This window comes from Callionymus lyra, chromosome 6, assembly GCF_982586985.1.
Source record: "Callionymus lyra chromosome 6, fCalLyr1.hap1.1, whole genome shotgun sequence".
Lineage (NCBI taxonomy): Eukaryota > Metazoa > Chordata > Actinopteri > Syngnathiformes > Callionymidae > Callionymus > Callionymus lyra.
Genome location: NC_141823.1, coordinates 15,417,896 through 15,439,995, shown reverse-complemented (window position 1 = coordinate 15,439,995; position 22,100 = coordinate 15,417,896). Strand labels below are relative to the sequence as shown.

At 37.5% G+C, this 22,100-nt stretch overlaps 1 protein-coding gene across 6 annotated transcripts; it reads right to left on the bottom strand.

Moving 5' to 3' along the window:
- Nucleotides 1-726: 726 nt before the first annotated feature.
- On the bottom strand, nucleotides 727-21,724 carry LOC148076529 (immunoglobulin-like domain-containing receptor 2). 6 transcript variants are annotated; one of them, XM_087793865.1, is made up of 10 exons: nucleotides 21,571-21,724; nucleotides 16,655-17,035; nucleotides 13,972-14,091; nucleotides 12,552-12,608; nucleotides 9,336-9,482; nucleotides 9,099-9,266; nucleotides 7,785-7,916; nucleotides 6,305-6,644; nucleotides 4,350-5,028; nucleotides 729-2,695 (listed from the first exon to the last, which is right to left on the bottom strand). In XM_087793865.1, the coding sequence occupies exons 1-10, from the start codon at nucleotides 21,614-21,616 to the stop codon at nucleotides 2,660-2,662; spliced, it is 2,106 nt and encodes a 701-aa protein (XP_087649991.1). In that variant the 5' UTR covers nucleotides 21,617-21,724; the 3' UTR covers nucleotides 729-2,659. The 6 variants fall into 6 exon arrangements, with proteins under 6 accessions (XP_087649996.1, XP_087649991.1, XP_087649995.1 ...); XM_087793869.1 differs by having other exon boundaries at nucleotides 729-2,698; nucleotides 21,571-21,680; XM_087793866.1 differs by lacking the exon at nucleotides 729-2,695 and adding an exon at nucleotides 2,715-2,904.
- Between the last annotated feature and the right edge of the window lie 376 nt (nucleotides 21,725-22,100).

Sequence of the window (22,100 nt, the reverse complement as noted above, 5' to 3'; positions counted from 1 at the left end):
TTACTATTCACCCGAAACTCAGTCATGTTTGTCTTGAAGATGTTGATCCTTCCAAGTTTAAATATGATTTAAATGACTTGATCTTAAAACTATTTATTCAAAGAGTAAAGTATATAGGCTTATTTGTCTTTGTCATTTAAAGACCTATAGGAAAATGCTTTCTTATCTAAATCAATTCTGTTCGCAGTTCAATATTTTCTTAGTTTATTTTGTGTTGGTTGATCAGTTGCTATCTTCTAAAGGCAGATATTATTATAATGATTAAATTAAATTATTAAATTATTATTATTATATTTTAACAGGGAACATTTTTCTTTGAAATATGGTTTCGTTGGCAAGGAACCCCAGGGCAGAATATCAACTCTTGTTTTGTCTGGTGAGAATATTTCTGGCAACATGTCACTAGTTTCAAGATGACATCAGGTTTCCCTGCGACTCGAGCTCATTAAAGAGTTGGCCAACAGCATTCCCTACTTGTGCACACACACACACACACACACACACACACACACACACACGCACACAAACAAACACACGAGTCCCGGCTGACCCACCAATGATCTTCTGTGATTATTAAGGACCATCCGTAAGAACCAACCTGTTGCCTTGGATATTTATTCTCATCTCATAATTCAATCATGATTTTATTCCGGCAGTCATTGTTATCTTAAATATACCCAGTAGTGGAAAAGATGACACATTTTATTTGATTCTTAACTCATTTTATTTACAAGAAGTACTCAAAAACAATAACCATTGGCACACACGTATATTTTCACTGTTAATTTAATAAAAGAAAAACAAACAACATCATTTTGTTTACTTGAAAAAAACGGATATCAGTATTTTATATTGTTTTGATGTTAAGGGAAGAGTGTGTGTGTGTGTGTGTGTGCGTGTGTGTGTGCGTGTGTGAGACACAGAAGTGCTGAAAAGATAGGCGGAGTGTAATTACAATAAACAAAGACATGAGTCGCTCCAACAATACTTGGTCACTATTGATTTTTTTTCTCTTTCTCTCTTTCTTGTGTGTGTAAGTGCTTCCATCTGTTGAAGAAGCTTAAGATAAGTTAATCTCAGCACGGATGAGAAATATTAAGAAAAATATTTACACGTAAAACTTTACATTTAAATATATGACATGCAAAATATAGAAATAACATTTTTTGTAAAAAAGAAAAAACATTATTTATCTCATTTTGGCACAAAATAAACAGAAACAATATAGTGCTACGTTTTCTTCAGGTCAAGGGTCAGACTTTGTTTGGCACGTTGAGTTCACGTGGGTTCAGATTTGATTCGACAAGATGAAAATCATCGTTTGAAGACCACGAGATACACGTTTAACACTATTCAGGGTCAAGAGTGAAATGAGTTCAGATCAGCTTTTTCAAATGGATATTATCACATATTTCTCTGTAAAGTATTTTCATATACTGTATGTGTAAAGCTTTTAGAACGAATTAAACCAAAGCTCTCAGCACACACTGTACCCTGTGATTAGAGGAAATGGTTGCAGAGATTCTAAAAGGTTTCAAGTGACTAAAAGAGGAAAGACGTCCTTTGTTAGGAGAGCTTGAGTGGAACCTGCACGTCATTGTTTTTTAAGTGTTCCTGTAACATCTGATCAACTCAACCCCTGTGGTTCAACTTATTTAACACCACTCTGAAGGAGTAGCAACATGAATCACAAAGCTCTTCCACACTCTGATATTTCTCCGTCCATTCACGGACAATTTCTCTTTTCATCTCTAACAAACACTGTGGAAAACGTATTTGTCAAGACTTTTCCTCATCGAGCACAACAGTGACGTGGAAGGATCGAGGGGGTATTTAAGGAGTCGACCCTGAGCGTGAATGAAAGTTGGATCTTTAAAAAAAAAAAAAACAGATTTATATACAACAGGTTTTACTGCTTTATCAATCATTTCTGTCTAAATATGGACTTCTTTAGAATATTTTCACCCCTCTCCCCTGGAGGTCTGATCAGAGATGAACATTAACAAAAAACCAAAGCAGAGACATAAAGCTCACACTGGTTAATTAAATAGCTGCCTGAGAGTTAAACATCAATGAGTCAGATTATGAATTATGAGCTCACACAATAGTGTATATATTTGATATACAAACCTGACTCGGTTAACAAATTGTATTAGTGCAATAAAATGGACTGAACTGTATAAAATTGATCGAGATTAAGTCACATGTGTTAATCAAGTGTATCGCCTACACATGCTCCGTCATTCACTCGCTCATAAAATTGCAACTGAAATGCTTCAGTTTACTTACACACTTTTTTAAGTTGTCTGACAACGACACAATAAACGGCAAACTCAGCATTTTTTCTTTCCTTGTTTTTGGTGCTTGATGACACATCTGTCGAGGTGATGACAATGTTGTGTAGTAGTGCGTCCTCCGCACAAGGGTGTCGTCATGAATCGTACCTTCTAACGCCTCGCTGCCTCTTCATGAGACACAGAAAGCATCATTGTTCTAGAGGCGAGTCATCCATCCAGTGCACAGAACCACATGTAGAACAAGTGAGGTCATGAGTGACAGACGTCCTCGACTTGAAGTGTGTCACGGATCGTCTCTTGTTCCCACACAGACATGCGTTTCTAGCTCGAGTTCAGGTTGACCGATCGGCAACAGAACGTCTTCAGACGATGAGAGAGTCTCGACTCAGGAGGGTTGACTGCTGCAAAAGGAAAAAAAGAACTAAATCAGCACATGATCAACAAAAGCTTCTTGGATGGGATCGGGAGGTTTTTTTTACAGCAAATATTAGCCGCATTACTGTGGAGGGGCGAGGAGGAGCAAACTGGTTAAAGTGGTTTAGAGAAGTCAGAGAAGACCAGCAGGGAGTTCTACCTAGCTTTCATTCTGGTGGCATCTGAACCTGACCTGTCAAAGGTGCGACAACACATCAATCATGACCTCAGGCAACACATGTCAACTCTTACACAAGTGCATCAACCATCATGGATGTTCAGCCCAGTTACTGACCTCAGGTGAGATAAGAATAGAGCAGGTGGAAAATTACATTTCCTTAGGGGCCACATACTAGGGTGTTAGAAAAAAAAAATATATATATATATATATATATATATATAATTTGTTAATTATTTCCCCACAATACCAACGACATTCTACTGTGTGAGTTTTTCAAATAAATATACAAATATTCACTTGATTTTACTTGTATTTCTTCTTTTGTGAAACACAAAATGAGATCTCTCTGTTATAATCTAGTCAGCTGTTGGTAAGCATGTGACCTGTGACCTTGTGCGTTTACAGAGTAGATCGTTTTCCTGCAATTCAATTCTTTAAATGAAACCTGATAAATAAATATATTGTTGTTCCTACAGTATCATATTGTTGATCCTGTTTCGTGATGCGCATCATATCAGCAGATTTTGGCCGTCAAGACAAAAACAAACAAACTGATGGCGTAAAGTTAGCTTAATATGACCTAAAAGCTTTATTAATATACAGAATATATTAATATAAAAAAAACAATTAAATTAGCTGAAGTTCATGTTTTATTTTAAACGATTTCAATTTGTTCATTTTTTTTCCAAATCTCATATAATATCAATATAAATCACAGAAACTGTTGAAAACCTGTAAAATAATCCATTTAATGAATAAATCGTTAACATTTAATGTATGAAATACATGAGAAAACGCCATTATTATTAATAATAATATATTTTTTTAAAGTAACAAGTTAATTAAATAATACAAAATCAAATGCTGTATATGAGGATATTAAAAAGTATAAATATATTTGTTTGTATGTATTACATTAAAAACCTTAAGAGAACAAAATACTCGAAAGACATTATTATTATTATTACTTATATTAATACTTGAATATAAAATGGAAAAACTAATAACTGTCATAGTTAATATTTCAAATTGAAGCAGAAACAACAAAATAATATATTCACTATTAGTTTTGTGGTTTCACTCTGACATAATGAGTCTTACTTGGCTTCTGGCCTGCTCTAGGTCACATAAATAAAGTATTTCCTCTCTTTCAACTAGATTAACTCAACGCCTTACGGCCTATTTTTCCTGTGTTTATTTGCTTCCCTTCTTGAATCCTCAATCTGATCTTGACCCCTTGACCCCTCCATAGCTTGAAGCCAAGAATACTTCAGGTTAAGTTGATCCTCTTCTCTGTGATCAACAAACTCTTTAGAATCGTTTGAGTGGAAAAACATTTTCATTTTAAAATGTTGTTATTCTGTCTTCACCTCAAAACCTAAAAATAGTGTGAAAGAAAGATATTTGACGTGTGTCATCTCACAGCCATTTTAAAATGGTTTTGAAGATGGACTCACCATCTTTCGGGACCTGTCTCTGGTCTCGTCTCTTCGACTCGAGGGAAATTGAACGGTTTGTTGAGAAGATTGACTGTAGTCTTGTTGACGAGGAGACAGCCTGTCAATCATCCTTCTTTCTGCGTCTGAGTAAGTGGTCGGTGAGTCAACATCTGGCCTGTTGCTGGGCGAGCGGCTGCTTCTCCAGCTTTCTTTGGAGGGTGAGTCAGAGTCCTCAGCCACCCTGCCCTGGCCGGCACCTCGCAGCCCGGCCTTCCTCTCCAGCAGGCTGCTGAGGAAGGCGCCATCTCGGTCCCTCTCCTGTGAAGAGGAAGATGGAGGACTGATCGTGGGCGGAAGAGGAACAGGCCGATCCGTGCCTCTGACGCTCTTCTTCTTCTTGGGCGAAGCCAGCGGACTAATGTCTGCCTTCTTGCTTCTTCTCTGATGATACTCGCGATCGCTGCTCTCCACGAAATCCACTGGATCGTCGTAAAAATGCTGCGGAGCTGCATTTCGACGAGACGCGTTTCTACTGAACTCCCGAAGCTCCATCTGACGCTCGTCCTCCTCTCTTCCTGCTGCTCCTCGTCCTCCCCGGTGCTTGTGTGGAGTCGCAAACTCCTCCAGTTCATCCAAAGAGCCCGTTCTCTCTGGACGGTACGACTTTCTCTGCAGATGTTCCGATCGAGGGTTCCACCTGCATTGAACCAACCATTAGTGATCACCAGGTGAAAGTAGGAAAGCACTTAGAAAGAACATACCTCTGCCAAAGCGTGAATTTCAGATGAAGGTGTACAATAAAATCATCAATTAAAAAAACTAATTTTTACTCAGGAATTGCATTTGCTTAAGACAAAATGTATTCCCTTGTGGGTTTAATTGTAGCTTTATTGCCACTATTTGTCTCACTCCTGAGTTTTAACTTAACAATAATAACACATTTTTACCACAGTCACATGAAAGTTTTATCATGTCAAAGTCATTTTATAAGTACATTAAGAATTCAAAACAAGTGGCTGGGTTTAAACAGAATGCCCTTTTCACTCTATCTTTTAACTTTTATCACCTTCTCTATCCAAACATAACAACTTAATCAAGGTTCAAAAAAAATATTATTATCAGGAATAGTTGAGGATTTTCACGATAATGCTCAGATACTGACAGCACTAGATCCATTTTTCTTTAAATGATATTTTATTTTTATCAATGTTATTCAATGTGTTATCATTTGTAGAAAATGTACAATTCATTTGAAAATATTAACAGTGTTTGTAAAATGTTGTGTTGTTATTAAACTTCCGGCCGCTAGATGGCAGCAATCATTACATTCTCTGCATCTAAAGAAACGATGAAACTCTGTAAGGACTGAGGACAAGAGGATACATTCAACTCCAGCCGCTTTTAAAGCATAAAATGTCTAGACATATTTTGGTTACAAAACAAATAAAAGCTTTGTCAAAATTCATGTATTCTGTAAATTCTGTAACTACAATACTACAAATATATCCTTGTTACTACAGTATCACGATATATAGCAATATATTGCATGTTCCCCCTGTATCCTGATACATACTGTATTGCCAGATTCTTGACAATACACACACAAGAAAATAAGTACCAAAGGAGAATCTTATCACCACTGACTCAAGACAAAGACTTATGTTATCATAGGTATTGATATATTAATATACATCGTGGGGGGTCAAGTTTCTGGTTTGGAGTCAAACTTGTTCTCAGAAGCTCATGGGTGCTACATACAATGAGTTGGCGGGCAGAGTTTAACACATAAGATTAAATGCAGTGTTTTTATAAAGGTAAGTTTTGTCATTCCAAGCTAGTTCTCACCAAAGCCTGGATAAGAAGTCGTAGAAGTGAAGAACATCTAATTACATCCACACACCTTCATCTAAACATTGCTAAAAAGTTTGAATAGAAACACATTTATCAACTTGGTGTTAATCCATCAACATTACCTGGGATACCTCTCCTCCTCTCTGTGATTGGACGGTCGCTGAGTTTCGCAGCGGCGGTGCGTTGGCGAGGTGGCGGGAGGATCGTCGCTGTATCGTCGCGGCGACGAGGGTTCCTCCTGGCGATGGCGAGGGTCCGGCTGATCGCGATACCTCTGGGGGGACGCCAGATTCCCGGCATGTCGTTGCATCTCCGGGCTCCAGTTGTCGCGGTGTCTCTTGGGTTCCGGCTCCGGCTCCTGGTCTACGATGGCGGGAAGGGTCTGCTTCTGCAGGGTCCTGAGGGTCTGACGAAATCCTGTCTCGCCCTCGTGTAGTGAGCTCAGCTCCGACTGACTGCAGGCTGGAGGAGTCAGAAGAAGCTGTCAGGAAAGTCACATGACCAGAGTTTCCTTTCTTGTTTTTGATACAAACCGATATTTTATCAGAATGCCAAACATTTTCGAGTGTAGCCATTAGTGAATGTAGATGCCAGAAAAAGTAATGCAGCATTTGGACAGACGTGCAGAATCAGCAGCAGGTGAAGATATTGTGTTGAGACATGCCTCAAGAAGCCCAGAGGGCAAGAACTTCAGAGTTGAGAGGAACAACATGCGGTGACTTCAGGGTGAATCAGACTGCAGGAGGATCATTCTACGAAAACTCATGTATATAAAATCCCTCGCAGACATTTTCCTCTAACTATGTGCGACTCATCTAACCTGTAAAACATACTTTTCTGCAGCTCAAGCATGGATTAAAAAGTGTTCAGTGACGGCGGCCATCACTGGTATTGACTCCCTAAGCAAGTATGTCGCTCAGTTTAACTCAGGTTAATTCGATTTTAATTGCAATAAAATAAACACTTATTGTCATTGTATTCTCTTTTAAACGCCACATGGTGTTAAGGGTAGGATTGACAGACACTAACATAACAAATCACGTCCTGGATTTTGGCTCGTACGAGGGTTTGAGTGACGTCACCTGTTGTCAAAAAAGCGTTATTTATTTATTTAAATGATGTATCATTTTAATTTACTGAATGTTTATTTGTAATAATTAGGTATATAGTTTCCAGACAAGGGAAACGCATTTCTTTTGGACAATCTTTCCGTTTTATTCTATTCTACTTTTTTATAGGTTAAACATTTATTAATCATCTTGGCTAAATTAAACTGTTGTCACATTGAAATTGCTTTATAAGCTTATCAATTAAAAATAAATTAAAAAAAGGCGAGACTCAAGCTCCCACAAACAATACCTGTTATGAACCTGCCTAATTATAGAACATCAACTGCAACAATGTGGGAAAATCGACGTTTTAAAATATTATTTCTGAGTCAAAAGTTGAGATAACTGTCATTCAGTCGGGTTGAATGAAATAAAATGTAACACTTCAACACAGCGTGGACACGTCATCATGAAATGGACACGGTGGATTCGTAGAATGATCCTGGAACTATGGTTTCTGAGAGAGGAATGATACGCGGGTGACAGATCTTACACTGGTGGCTGTTGGACCTGGCCGGGTTGAAGTGGGCCAGCTGTTTCTCTACATACTGTAGAACCCTGAGAGAGTTCTGATCCTGTGAGGAGGGCACGTGGTACGAGGGAACACCCACGGCGTGCATCGGTACTGGAGGAACATACTTGAACCGTCAGCAGACTTTAATCACGGAGATATGAAGACGTCACTAAGATGTCAACTTATCAAAACCACCGACGATGACATTAGTTGAAGAACATGAAGGATGTTTATCAGTGTCATCAGATTATTGATCTGGGAATTATTTTACTAAAATGTTGCTATTTTTTTAACCATCACATTTTTTTCCCTCAACTGAATTCAATAATACATTTTTTTGCACTTTTATAAGTGAATGGAAAAAATGTTGTTTGATATTTTTATTCCAATGATTAAAAAATACCAGACATTACCAAGAGAACCGAGCGACTTAATCGAACTTCTCAGCACTGTTGCGTCAATTCATGATGAGGATTCTAACTGTAAGATTTCAGCCGTTTACAACTTAAGTTTGTTTTACTACTTGGAGTGAATTTAGTCAATATGACGGAGTTCAAACACAAGGCTTTTCAAAATGCTCCTATGTTTTCACGTGATCGTCTGCACATCCAATGATTGAATGTAGGTTCAATCTATTCGTTTGTCACTCTTTTGGTAATGTCTTGTTGGCATTTTTATATCTAAACAACAGGTGTCAAACTGGTCCAGAAAAGGGCCGAGACGGTGCAGGTTTTGGATCCAACCATTCAGGCACATATAGTTGAACCAATCAGGCGTCTGGATACAGTAATCAATTGATTGTCAGTCAGGTGTTGCTTGTTTAAGCAGACACCTGATTCGTTAACTCATGTGTGCTTGATTGGTTGGAACAAAAACCTGTACCGTCTCGGCCCTTTTCTGGACCAGTTTGACACCCTGCTGTAAATCAAAAAATGACATTTTTTAAATAATTTGAAATTGGATTTCTATCAAACTGTGTTAGAAAAACCATCTAATTAAATATTTGAATATTTTTATATAAATAACAATAACAATTTTAATTAATACTTGTTATATTGAATTATTGAATTAAATTATTCAATAAAAAGAAATGCAACTTCTTAATAGAGAAATTACTGAATTAAAAAAAAAACATAATTCATAAAATACAAAAAGAAAACAATATTTCAATTTAAAAAAATCTACAAAGATTCAGCATTTAAATTGTTGAATCCAATCTTCTGATGTCACTGATATACCTAAACAATACACTAATAAAACCAGCAAATATGTTAAATGTCTAAAAAAGGTCACCTGTGGTGAGGAGGCTTCCATTCGAAGCTGGGACGGGGGTCATTTTCTCCACCAGAGACGGAGGAGCGATGGGCAGCATGGTCGGGACGCCGGAGATGAAGTACGGCGGGTAAGCAGGAGACTGAGGCCTGGAGGTTCCTGTTTTGATCCCCTTACCGGCCTCATACACTGAAATGAAAAAGGCTTGACGTGACTGTGTGGGGAGTGTGGAACGATGGCTTTTCTCCGGCCACTCACGGTGTCTGGGGCAGCAGCAGGTGTCGGGGCAGCAGCAGCAGCTGATGTAGCAGCAGCAGGAGTGAGGACAACACTGACACCAACACACACCGACGAGCAGCAGGAACAACACGCTGCCCAGAGCCACGGCCGACACGAACACCCACTCTGGAAACACAATAACACGTTAGTTGATGTGGATCTTTGACAGAGGTTGAACGTTGAAGCTTTAACCCTTTTAGTTTAAAGATGTTGAACCATTTGTGAGGTCACTTACAAGAGTGTGTTTATGGAAGAGTATATCAGTGATATCAGAATATTGAATGGTTGAATTAAACATTGTAAAACCTTTTTTTTCCTAATTGAGTGTTTTTTTTTAAGCATTGGATTATCTGTTTAAATAATTGAATTCACTAATTTGTACATTAAAAGGTAGAATTTGAATCTATTTTTAATTAAATAAGTGCATTAATTATTTTGTATTAAAGGTTAAATTTGTTTTACTTAAAAAAATGAATTAAATATTTTGTTGAAATGTTTATTTCCTTTGAATCATTCAATTAATTTATTTGTATATTGAATAGTTGAATTTGTTATATTTTAATTAATGTAATCATGAATTTGAACATTGAAAAATTGAATTTGTTTATTAATAATTTAACTTAAAAATAGATTTTTTTTAATTAATGATTTTTGTTTTACACATAGAGTTTGGTTTTCTTAATCCAGTAATTCTAAAATTAAATGTCTGAATTTAACATTTTTAAATGTGTGGCCTTTTAAATTCAATATAAAAAGTTTATTTTAAAAGTGCCAGCGAACAATACCAAAAGTAAACTCAGCTACTTAATTGAACATTTAGTAAATCACTTTCTGCTGAAATCAACCTATTTAATATACAATTATTGAATTAAATTATTAACCCATGTGTTCAGGGGTCACATTGACCCTGAGGCCTGAAAACGACACAAGACAGACTTGAAAACAAATGTGTTTGTGGTATTCCTCGTTTTGTCTCTGGGTCAAGGTGAACGATCTCCACCACTGAACATGTATTTATGGAATCCAGGTCGTTCATCTTGACCCAAGTGTTGAAAATAAATGTTTCAACATTTGAAGTCCATCCAGTAAATATTCTGATGGCACTGATATACTTCCATATGGAGCAGCGGACTGTCAGTGCTGCCATGTATGTGTGACTCATGATGACAGGCATGAGTCCAAATGTTCATGTTGTCCAACAAACATCACTTCGGTCTGACAGGCTATGGCCGTATTGTGAGGTCACTCGAAGTCCTTCATCCCACTTAATTTGAGAATGTTTTTGAGAGCAGCGGTGTTCATATGCTGCCGAATCTGAAAGGCCCTCATGAGTCAGAGCTCAAGCACTTCCTAAGAGGATACCCTCCCATGAACAGATACTGAACAGGAGGTCTTCCAGATGGTCGCTACCACTTGAACCTCGAGGGGAAGTCAAAGGAAGGACTTGCCAGCTGAGCTGTGCAGACCTTCAAAACCCTGAAGTCAATATTGTTTAGATAGGGATTCAGCTTCACAAATAATCCTCCAGTCAGCTGCTATATTTTCCACAATTAATAATTTGGAATCAGCGTCTTTCAGCTCAAGAGCGGAAGGAGAAAGCAGGATAGGAAGTGTTGACGCAGAAGCATTAGTGTCTACAGACACACACATACACACACACACAGGATTCAGATTTCCGCACAGGAAGGAAAACTTACTTCATCCAAAAAATGACAATAATAACCATTCACAAGTGAAAGACTCATCTAAAACCATTCAGTGGCAGCACACACACACTATTAGGACACAACAGGTGTTGTGTAAAACACCAACACCACCTACAATGGTTGCTTAATGGCACGTGTGTTGTTATGAACTCCAGCTGGTCTGTCCTCTAGCAGGATTACATGTATTTGTTAAAGAAGTTGTATTGTTAATTTATGTTTTAACCCTACCATGGAGCAGAAAGTCTGATGTGCATGGATAGTGACAGTTTTACAAGTAAACAAGAGTGAGGGTCTTGAAAACTTCCCTGTTGCTCCAACTTGTTGGTTTTATTTTGAATTAACATTTAGATTAAGTCGAGCAACAACAGCTTTCTTGAGCATTGTCGCCATTTGTGTTGTGCAAGTGAGTACCAGATTCCTACTTACATCTGCTGTCCAATTAAGATCATTAAATTCTGGACTATTAATCAAATCAACGACATTTTAAATGATTAAAAGCAAATAAATATAATTACATTGATATCGACGATCTATTGCAGGGTCTCAAAATCAACTGGTTGGGGGGCCACCACAGGGTCAGTTCTTGTGAAGACTGAGGGGGTTCTTTCAGCAGATTTTCTTACCAAATGAATGAACTTGGTTGTTTATTGTTTTAGGGATTTCAGTTATGAATTTTGGGACATTTTTGTCTAATTGTACTACAAAAATATAGGATATCATTTCACGGGTTGCAAGTTCAGCCCCGTGGTCTACGATGTCTACTTATTATACTTTTGCTTGGCAAGTTTAATATTCAACTTGCACAACGTGATATAAATTTGAGTCGAGTGAATTGTCTGTAGCTGTTTGTCTTTGTGAGTCCATCAGTTTTGCAGCTGTAGATGACTTCAGTATCCATTAAATACATTATATGAATAATAAAATCATCTCATAATAAATTGAACAACATTATAGAGTTAATAAAAACTCAGTGACTACATAGTTTCTGTAGGCTGATTCATTTTCAATCAACTATATCTTCTCGCTGACTCTGTGAACCTTGTCTTTTGTTAATATATATTTTTGATATTTTTATACCTTGACTTCTGAAAAGTGTTTTTGCCAGAGGTTCCTTTATAATAAAGGCAAAGAAAATGTGAATGAATGTGAATAAGCAAAGGAATGTGTCGTTTTGACACGACCTCGGAACCCAGAAAGGTCTACTGCAGATATTTCCTAATAAAAAAATAACTGATATTTTGAAGGGCAAAGAAAAATATTTTGATATCTGAAACAAACAAAAATCATTCGGAAATCCGTTTAATTAAACAAAGAAAGCAATTGTTAAAATGAGGTATTGTTTTTGAAAGCGGAAAAAGAAGAGATGATGAAAATGTGTTGTTTTTAATGTAACAAAACCAGATAGACAAAGTTTCTACTCAGCCACAATGCGGTTAGTCATAGTTTCTAGGAGCCAGGTAAGGGGTCGGGTCATACATTCTGCCCCTACCTGGCATAATCTTCAAATGAAAACCAGGCAGCAGATCTTCAGGCCCTCCTGAGAAACCTAGAGAGAGACAGAGCAGAGATGAAGCCGAGAGAGAGAGGAGAGCGAGAGAGCCGGCTGTTGCTGAAGAAGAGCAGAGAAAGCTGCAGCATGCAGAAGTAAGAGGGGAATATCAGCACATGGAGATAAGACGTGAGAGGCAGAAGCCAATCTTTCTTTCTGCCAAGTCATTATCAATCTTCTTAAATTGTGACAAAAATAAACCGTGCCGCTAAGCATGTAACACAAATCATGCCGAGAGGTAAGAAGAGCCGTGCTTTGCCATGTGCTTTACAGAGAAAAACAAGAGTAACAGAAGGACAAACCCTGGCTGATACCTCACATACCTTCACTGTTGGAAAGTTAAATATGCTCTCTACAGAGTTGGAAAAAATAATAGAGTTAATATGGGCTTTGAGAAGCAGCTGAAAAGAAAACAATGAAAATGTTGAAAACAGACATCTAATAAAACTATTCCTGGCATTTCAAAGACAAAGACGTACATTTGATTTTTAAAAGTTGGAAAACTGCCCAATGAACTTGGCGTGTTTGTTTGAAGCATAACCAAAATGTAAGTCGGCTCTTATGATTAAAATAGAAATCATTTTTTGTAGCGTCATATTAGATGACGACTTAATTCTACATCAACCCAAACTTGTATTTGTAGAGTTAACTCTGGTGCCATATAGATGAATTACAGGTGCATAAAAAAAAACTTTATTAACACCATCTTGTGAACAAAACGGTGAACTGTTCTGTGTTATGTTTTCCCAGAGTTGTGTTTGTGTTCGAGGCAGTGAAAAAAAAGAGGTATATGTGCATAAACTTAACTTCTCCAAATAAAAGGGTGACCGTGGAGTGAATTTCAAAGTCCCAGAGTCTTTTGTTTCGTCACCATGGAAACACTACAAATTGCCCATACATAAGTACACTGTCACTGTAAATACTCCACTTGTACTTTCGCAAAGTGATGAAGCAAGAAACACCGGCCACCGCTGACACCCAAAGATGCAGTTTTTTGACTGAATCCAAGTGATGACTAAACCGGTTGTGTACTTAACAGACAGTAGAACATGTGAATATAGTTTCTATGACAACAGGATAAATTCTGGCTCCACACAGACTGGACTTAAGCACCATTGTTGGCCATAAATCTGCCAGTTAATGAGGCTGTTATTGTTGTCTGTGATGAATGGGTCAGCTGCTGAATGCAACATTTCTTTAGTGAACAGTAAGGAAAACCCATTCAAACTGGTTTGAGATTGCAATATCTTGTATAACCCATCATAGCAATGGTTCACACTTTTAATGCCACAGACATCTATGAGGATATATACAGGAGTAATTCACTCCCGGTGAAGTAATTCATGCCTGAAAAGCTTACCTAGAACCAGCAGCTCCACCGAGGCCTCGTTCTGTCCCTCGAGATCATCGGCTATAACCACTTTACACATGTACACGCCACTGTCGCCCCAGTGGACTTCTCCGATACGCAGGTCTGCTTCTGTAGATGTGAAGAAATAAAAGGCTGGAATTTAAAGGAATTTAAGGAGTGTAACAAATAAAACGTAGGGATTGAGAGTCACACAAGACCTTCGGAGAGCAAAAAATTACAGTAATAAATACATTTTAATTGTAAGAAAAACAGACAAATTTAATTAATACAGGACTTTTCCAATCCATATAATTGAGTTCTAGGATAGTAATTATGTCTGCAGCAAAACATGTCTTCATATTTTAGCACTGACTAATAGTCGCCGGCACTCTTCCTCAAAGCTGAGTGCTGCCTAAGTGGCTTGATTCATTTTTTGAATGTCTTATCAAGTCCTGTCAATTGTCTACTTCATGTTTTGCATCATGGGTCTGAGAGGACTACAGTTTAATCTATGCTGTATGTCTTGCATACATGTATATTTGACGGTAAAAGAACTTGAACTTGATGAACCGAGAGCAGGCTTTATTTTTAAAGGGGCCACATGAATAAAGATTGACTGCTCTGAGGGTCCATCAAGCTAGGAGGGACGTGAAAAGAGTCTTATGATTGAATAATGAAATAAAACGTATGTAGAAAGGAAAAATAATTGGCACACTCAATCCCTCAAGGGGCCAAACTCTATTAGAAGTCGAGGTTGGGGGCTCAACAACATGTATATTGACCAAGCTGTATTATTCAGGAAGTACAACTCTCATTAGGATATTCTCTTTTTATTTTTTAAGCCTCGATCTATCTTCTGTATCTCTTTTTTTGTCATTTTGACACTTATAATCTCTTTCCCTTATCTTATCTTAAACATTGGCATCTGTTTAGACCAGATGGAAATGAAAATTATCCACTTTTAAGACAACCATCTGGCGAGCCACATAAAAAAAACAAATAAAGAAATGACAAATGATGAATACATTATGCTGTGACTGTAAATACAAGATAAGAGTAAATAAATCATAAAGAATTCTAAGGAAAAGTTAAATATTATAGGAATAAACTTGTTCATTTCAATTTATTCTGAGAGGCAATAAACTAAAGAACTAAAAACAATATGTACAATAACAATAACAAGTATGACTACACAAAAGTAACTACTAACCTACTTATCTGAAAAAAAGATTTTATTTTTTACTAATATGAGCCAGAACCTACATAGTTTGAAGTGCTTTTATTATGCTCTGCTCTTTTGTAAAACAATACAAAACAAATCTTTACAGTTAAATATAAAAATAATTTGACCTAAATAATATGTATTTAGTGGTTTTGGTACAGGATATATTAATAAAATGAATGTGATTTTCAGCTGGAAAACACACAATGTTACATAGAATAGATAAGATCCCAACGATTTGCTGATGAAAGACTTAAAACAGGATTATTTCAGCTCCTGCTGGCTCCATTATTAGAACCACAGACTTAAACACAGCAGGAAATGGGTTGTGGAAGAACATTTCCTCTTCCTGTTTGCTGAAAGGTAAGTGTTTGTGAGTGAATTAAACAGACATGCTTTCATGAATTTAAACGGCAGGACAAATACACTTTGTTGGTCTGTGTGTGAGCCATTTGTGTTTAACAGAGCGTATCATCCGAACCTGATTTCAAAGGTTAGTCGGCATGTTTTCACGGCGCCGCTGCAGTCACGACGGACAAAAAACTTTATCGGACCGGGAATCAATAGAGAATCTGTGAGTGATGGAAAACGTCTTCTAAAGGAGTGAGGTGATAAAAGAGGAGACAGCATGAACCATTTCTTTTGTCTGTGGTTCTGGCTGAGGGAGAAAGGCTCGACTCTTCCTGCACAGTTGACGCTCTATAAATCTGAGGCCAGCAAACAAGGCCACTGCTCTGTTTCAACACCATCTTAAGCATTCCACCTTGAGTCTCATCCAGGCAAATGTTTTCTATGAAACGATAAAATGCAAATAGAGTCGTCACATTTTTAACTAGGTTGGTTTGTTTGCTTGTAAACAACTTATCCAAAAGAGGTGATTTTATTAATTTATGTTCAAGAATTGTGAACATATATGTGTGGTGGTCCATCCGTAATAAAGAAAGATTTGAAGGAAGCATCAAAACATTCTCTTTTTAACACTGCGATAAAAGGAAATATTGACTTTATAAAACAGCATATTGTTGAATGACTCGAATAAAATCTGTCTATCTATATAATATGTATTTATTTTCTTCTGATATTCTTCTTCATATACATTTCATAATCTTATTTCTCTAAACTTTCTCTCACTATTAAACAACCTCCGGTTCCAACTACTTGTTACTGGGCATGAAAAAACTATTTATTTTCTTTTGATTATTACTGTCTGAAAGATTTTTTTTGAGAAAAAAGTGACATTTTCTCTAGAGTAGCATGTGACTAGTAAAGTAGTATTGATATGATTTGTTTTCATACTTCTTATCTGAAGCTCCTGAGCTCCACTATGTTCAGCGAATCACTCGTTTGAATTTCCGATTCCACTCCCCACGGCACACGATCGTGTTGTCTTGCCTCCTCATACTCAATAAGTGATGAAGCGTGTCCTGGCTTTGCAACAATCATTGTTTTCGTGAATAAGTGACGTCTTACTGTTGATGATGGAGATGTCTCGGTTCTTGTAGTACTCTGACAGCGTGATGGAGGAGCCGGTGATGGACGCCACCGTCCTGACCGTGCGACTGCTGTCGGAACAGTCCAGGTAACTCGCTCTCACGCCGGTCTCGTAACCCCCGCCCACTCCGCCGGTCATCCCTGTCCGCCCCCCTCCGGTGGAACCCCCCGTGTCGTGGAAGTTGAAGGACTCCCGGGTGCGGTCGCGACAGTAGGACTTGAAGACCCACTGCACCACGGGGGTCTGCGTGGACACGCTGGTGTACTGGCACGGCAGCACCACCGACTGGAACAGCACCGCATACCTCTTCTCATCCCTGACAAACACGTTGACTCCCGAGCAGCTGTGCGGGAGGAAACCTGTGGGAGGCACAGGAGATAATGAGAAAAAGGCATTGAAGTGTAAACGTTTAAACTTTCACAAAGAGGCTGGTGGATAAATATTTTACGTTCCACGAATCATTATTGACGATAAGACAACACGAAGAATCCCACTTAGCACTAACACTGGTGTTTCCACAGAAAATAAAAAACAACTATGATCTGTTGATGTGTGTTAACCTTAAAGTTCAACTAATGTGTTGATTTAAGTGCGTCTTAAATCAATCCAGGACCTCTATATATGTATGTATAATCAGTATGTCTGTACAAAACTCATTTTCTGGAGATTAAATCCTGTTTACCATAACCACACCCACTCTGCAGTGATTGGTGAAACATCTAGGTTTGTCACCATGGCACTCATTTTATAAACAAAGCAGGGTGTGATTACAGCAGGCTGGAGGAGGACTGAAGACCATTATTACGTCATAACGGACTCTGCTCTCGTAGCCTCTCGTTCGCCAAGATTTCAGATTGTGAAGAACTCAATAAAGTAATAACTTCAAAACACCATCATGATGAATGACTTAGTGCGTCTTGGAGAGGAAGATTTCAACAATTAAGACATGTGAGTGAGCCAGAAGAGTTGGGTTTTTACATTACATACAGAGTTGAGATTTTTCCCATGCTATATGACCTCTGATAGAAAGGGTTATCTAACTAAAGTTATTTAGTTGTTACCTTTTACAAACACTTGACACCTGTTCATTTTTGTTTAACTTATACACATATATACTTTGGACAAAGCTACTCCAAAAATGAGTGTAAACTTGACACTTATAATTGTAAATCAAAACTTTTAAAGTGTCACACATGCTGGTACTAATTCGTAAATACTTACTCTCTGTGAGAAAGTTCTAAATGTTGTTAATAAATGGCCATTTAGTGGAAAAGGCAGTAAAAGAAGCAACATTTTGAACTTGTCTACACTCTGGCTAGTGTTTCTACCAACGCCAGAACAATGTTGTATGAACAATAACAACAGTTTAATGATTCCATAGTTGCGGTGATTGATAAAGTTCTTCTTTTTTTGCTTGTTCTTAATGAAGTAGGGCAGCAGTTAAAGGCCATACAAGCAATTCCTTTCAAAACCTTCACAAATACAGATAAACTATAGAACAACACCTAAATGAAAACACCAGTTCCCTGTCTCAACATCAATATTTGCTACATTGGTTCAGAACATAAGATGGAAAATTGAAATCAAACAGAAACCAAAAGTTTGCTTTAAACTGCAGAGATAAAACGTGTAGAAAGGCTCAACCTTTTTTTCTTTCGTTTTCAAAGTCTTGTATGTCAAGGGCAGCTTTTGGGCCACTTTGAAGCTTTGGTGTGAGTCACATGATAACCAGCAGCTCGGGCTCTAGATTAGCTCAAATACTTGTTTAGTCAGTGAGTGAGTCAGTATTGTTGTCCTAAACACTGAAATTAAATCAAACAGTAACAACAACAACCTTTAAAAAGGTCGATTAGGAAAACATCTTAAGTCTTGAAGGCAATCCTAACACATCTAGCAATATTCGATCTTCCCCTAAAATGAAAAAACAAACCAATACTTTCTTATTACGCTGCAGCCAACTCCCTCATTTCCTGCTGGCTAAGCACTGTTGTCTTATCTGACATCATACTACCGCACCACCGACCCTGCTGTTACCGTCCGCCACTGTGCTCCCACACACACACAAACACACACCCAAGAACATCTGTGTGAGCTTCTATTGTTTGGAGGGTTAAACTGTGGAATTCAGAATGAGAACAGAGATGATCACAAATCACTCGTACCAGTTCAGGTCCCGGCTTGAAGTTAAGTTCATGTGAGGTTATAAATCTGATTTAAGTCTATTGAAAGATTTTTGTCTGATCTAACTGAGAGAAATGTACTGCTGTTCCAGGAACTCTCTCACTGACAGACCATCTGAAGGAGTGTTTGTTGGACGTGCTGCTGATGTCATATGTTCTCAATCATGTTATCTGAAGTTTCGTTTTCAAGAAGATCTTGTCGTCGTTGTGTTACTTGCAACAGTAATGAAAAAGTAGCAGTTAATAACATTACATCCTGTTCAATTTTATCAAGGCCAGATACCTGTTGATGAATTCTTTGACACAGCTCTCATGGTGTTAGGCATGAACACAACAATTATTTGGCATAATAAAAGCGAAATTTAAAAAATGTCAACAATTTCAACTGAGATGCTGTTTTCGGCTCCAACTTAGAAACTCTCTTAAAATCTCATTCAGGCAAACTCTAATGCAGGAAACAGAAGCTCTAAACCTGCTTGTAATATCCTCTAAAGATATGCTGAAAAAAGTGCGTGTGTGTTTTTTTTTCATGTAACTGGGCATTTCACAATTACAAGTAAGTCATTTATATTTGGCAGGTGAAAATAATTGCAGAGAAAGTGTTTCCATTAGGGGTGTTAGAAAATACAATATACTTAATTATTGCAATTTTTCCCCACAATACCATAACTATGTTCAACAGCACTGTATCGTTTTTTTACATTAACAATTAACCAGCAAATCTTTCCTTTAATAAGATTGTATTTCTTCTCTTGTGAAATACAAATATAGAAAATTCTGTTTGAATTCAGGAATGGGAGAGCCATGTGTATTTTCTATGCTATCACAGTTTTACTGCAATTATACACATATAATTTTTCCTAAAGTATTGCAAAATGTCACAATATATCGTATCGTTGCCCCTGTATTGTAATACTTTTCCTATCACCAGATTCTTGCCAATACACACCCAGAGTTTCTATTGCACTTTGACGATAAGTCACTGTCAAAATGCCAAATAACTTTTAATTATAGTGTCAAATATTTAACTTGAGGTTGTTTTCTTTTGCAGTGATCCTTTTTTTCTTTTAAATCTTCTATGCTGTTTAGTTTTAAAGGGATCCAAGGTTGATGAACCCACCCACAGACAACATACACCAAGGAGCAAAAGATTTTGTGAGGTTATTGTATGTAACTATCAAGCTCTCCTCAACACCTTTGAATAAGCTAACCCACCATTCTGACATCAAGGTTGCAGAGTGATTCAACTAGAAAGCAGGGTGATGTGTGTGAACATATCTAAAAGATGTAGAAGAAGTCAATAAAAAACACAAGGTCAAATGTGCACCATAGGGACCTGGACTCCCTTTGCTTCTTGATGTCTTCAGTTTCTAAACAGGATGAGAAAACATGACCTTAAGTTTAAAGTCATTTAGATGTTCACTCCACTATTTTTCATCAAGTCGTTTTTGTCACCATAAGGAATATGTCATTCAAATATCAAGTTTGCTTTACTTGAACCACTGATTTTATAAGAAACAGAACCAGAATCAGAAAACTGTATTGCCAGTGTTGGAATTGGTTGTGGTGGCATTAAAGAATATAAAAAGGAGATATTATGAATGGAATAAAGAGCTGTATTGGTCAAAATGACAAAAGTGGGAAATCAGAAGTGCTGGATAAATCTACCATCAGTGCATTTTTGTAAAAATCATCTGCTTCTTGTTTTGGACTGATAATAAATGTCAGAAGAACTCCGCCTTTGGTCTTCTAAGAATTCAAGTGAGGCCTTAAGGTGTGTTTTCCTGGGATCACTCAGCCTCCGTGCAGCCATTATTATTTTTAGAAGAGAACTCCAAAGGAGAAAAGTTTTAAAGCTGCAGGCAAATAACAACATGATTTCTGGCTTATTTTGTGCCTAAGTTGTCAGACAATGTAAACATAAAGCACAGCTCAGGTGAACTGGTCAATTTTAAAAGTCAGTTTGGACATAAGAACTACTGAGCTCTGAAATAAACACAGCAACTGACTTCCTGAAGATTAAAGACTAGATCAAAGACACATTAAAGCCAAAATGATCTATCAATCTATCATACTCATTTATGTTCTAGATATGAAGGGATGGTGAAGCAAAACAGAAACACATAACAAAAGAAGACGCTTCTTCAGCGCTTGGTCCTGTTTTTCTACAGATTAATTTGTATCTTATCATATTTCATTGTTTTATCCTGTACTGACGACACAAATCACGTGCTGCGTTAACAACACTGGCAATAAAAGTTTTTTTTTATTCTGATTCTGATTCGCCGTCATTTCTAAATGAAACTTAAGTCATTGTTGAGTTAAAATAGCTCTTCATAATATGGGGTTAATAACTTCATGGGGGAAGAAACACAGAGATATAAATAAAATGTACTTATTAACAAAGAAAATCACATACTTTAAATATACACGTGTCAGATTTCAATATGTTTGGAACGAAAGTGCGTTTTAAAATAACATTGGAGCAGAAAATGTGCAAATAACAACAAATAGCTTCGTGACTTAAAGTACTTTCAAACAAATATATCCACTTCTTAGTATGTTTTTGCTGCCATACTGGTTAAAAGATGGCAAATAATCGATGTATGTGTGATTATAGTTTGTAGATAAAGTTTTGAAAGATTGTTTTTCAAACTTATCCAAGTCCAGCAACCTGTTCCGCCTCGTAGCGAATTCCATCTTTTACTTCTTACCTGCCAGATAAACGACTGAAATCCACCACTTCGGAATGAAAAACATCTTCCACACACATAAGTTGAAGTACAGGGAGGCTCCTCTGTCGTCCTTTTCGTCGCTTAAACTTCTTTTCTTTGCTGAAGTTCACTTGTTGCTCGACTAGACGTTAGTTTGAAGATAACGGGACAGCGCACCAGCGTCTGGACTCACACAAGGCAAATCCATTACCACAGTCGAGATCCGGTAAAATCCTTCACGATAAAAGCCTGTTTTTTTTCGCGCAATTAAAAGCGAAGACTGAATAAGCCTGAATTCCGACTTTAAAGTGAGTTTAATTGATTACAAATCACCCATTTCATGAGCTCATGCAAAATTGTGTTATTTGATCCCGTTTACGGATATGCGGAAATAAAGTTCGTTTAAAGTTTAGTTTTAAGGGCAAATAATTCCATATCCGGTATGGATGTTTTGATTTCACGCAGCGGGAGGGGAAGCTGAACAATGGAAGTTGGCGGCGATGGGGGGAGGCGGAGGAGAGGAAGGAAGG

What these genes read in the sequence shown, in the direction of transcription:
- LOC148076529 (XM_087793869.1), bottom strand. Translation starts at nt 21,616, where the DNA reads ATGTTTTTCATTCCGAAGTGGTGGATTTCAGTCGTTTATCTGGCAG. An exon ending in AGACATCTCCATCATCAACA is followed by an intron (nt 14,092 to 16,654) that starts GTAAGACGTCAC and finishes TCACATCTACAG; the next exon opens with AAGCAGACCTGCGTATCGGA. An exon ending in CAGGTCCAACAGCCACCAGT is followed by an intron (nt 6,645 to 7,784) that starts GTAAGATCTGTC and finishes TGACTCCTCCAG; the next exon opens with CCTGCAGTCAGTCGGAGCTG.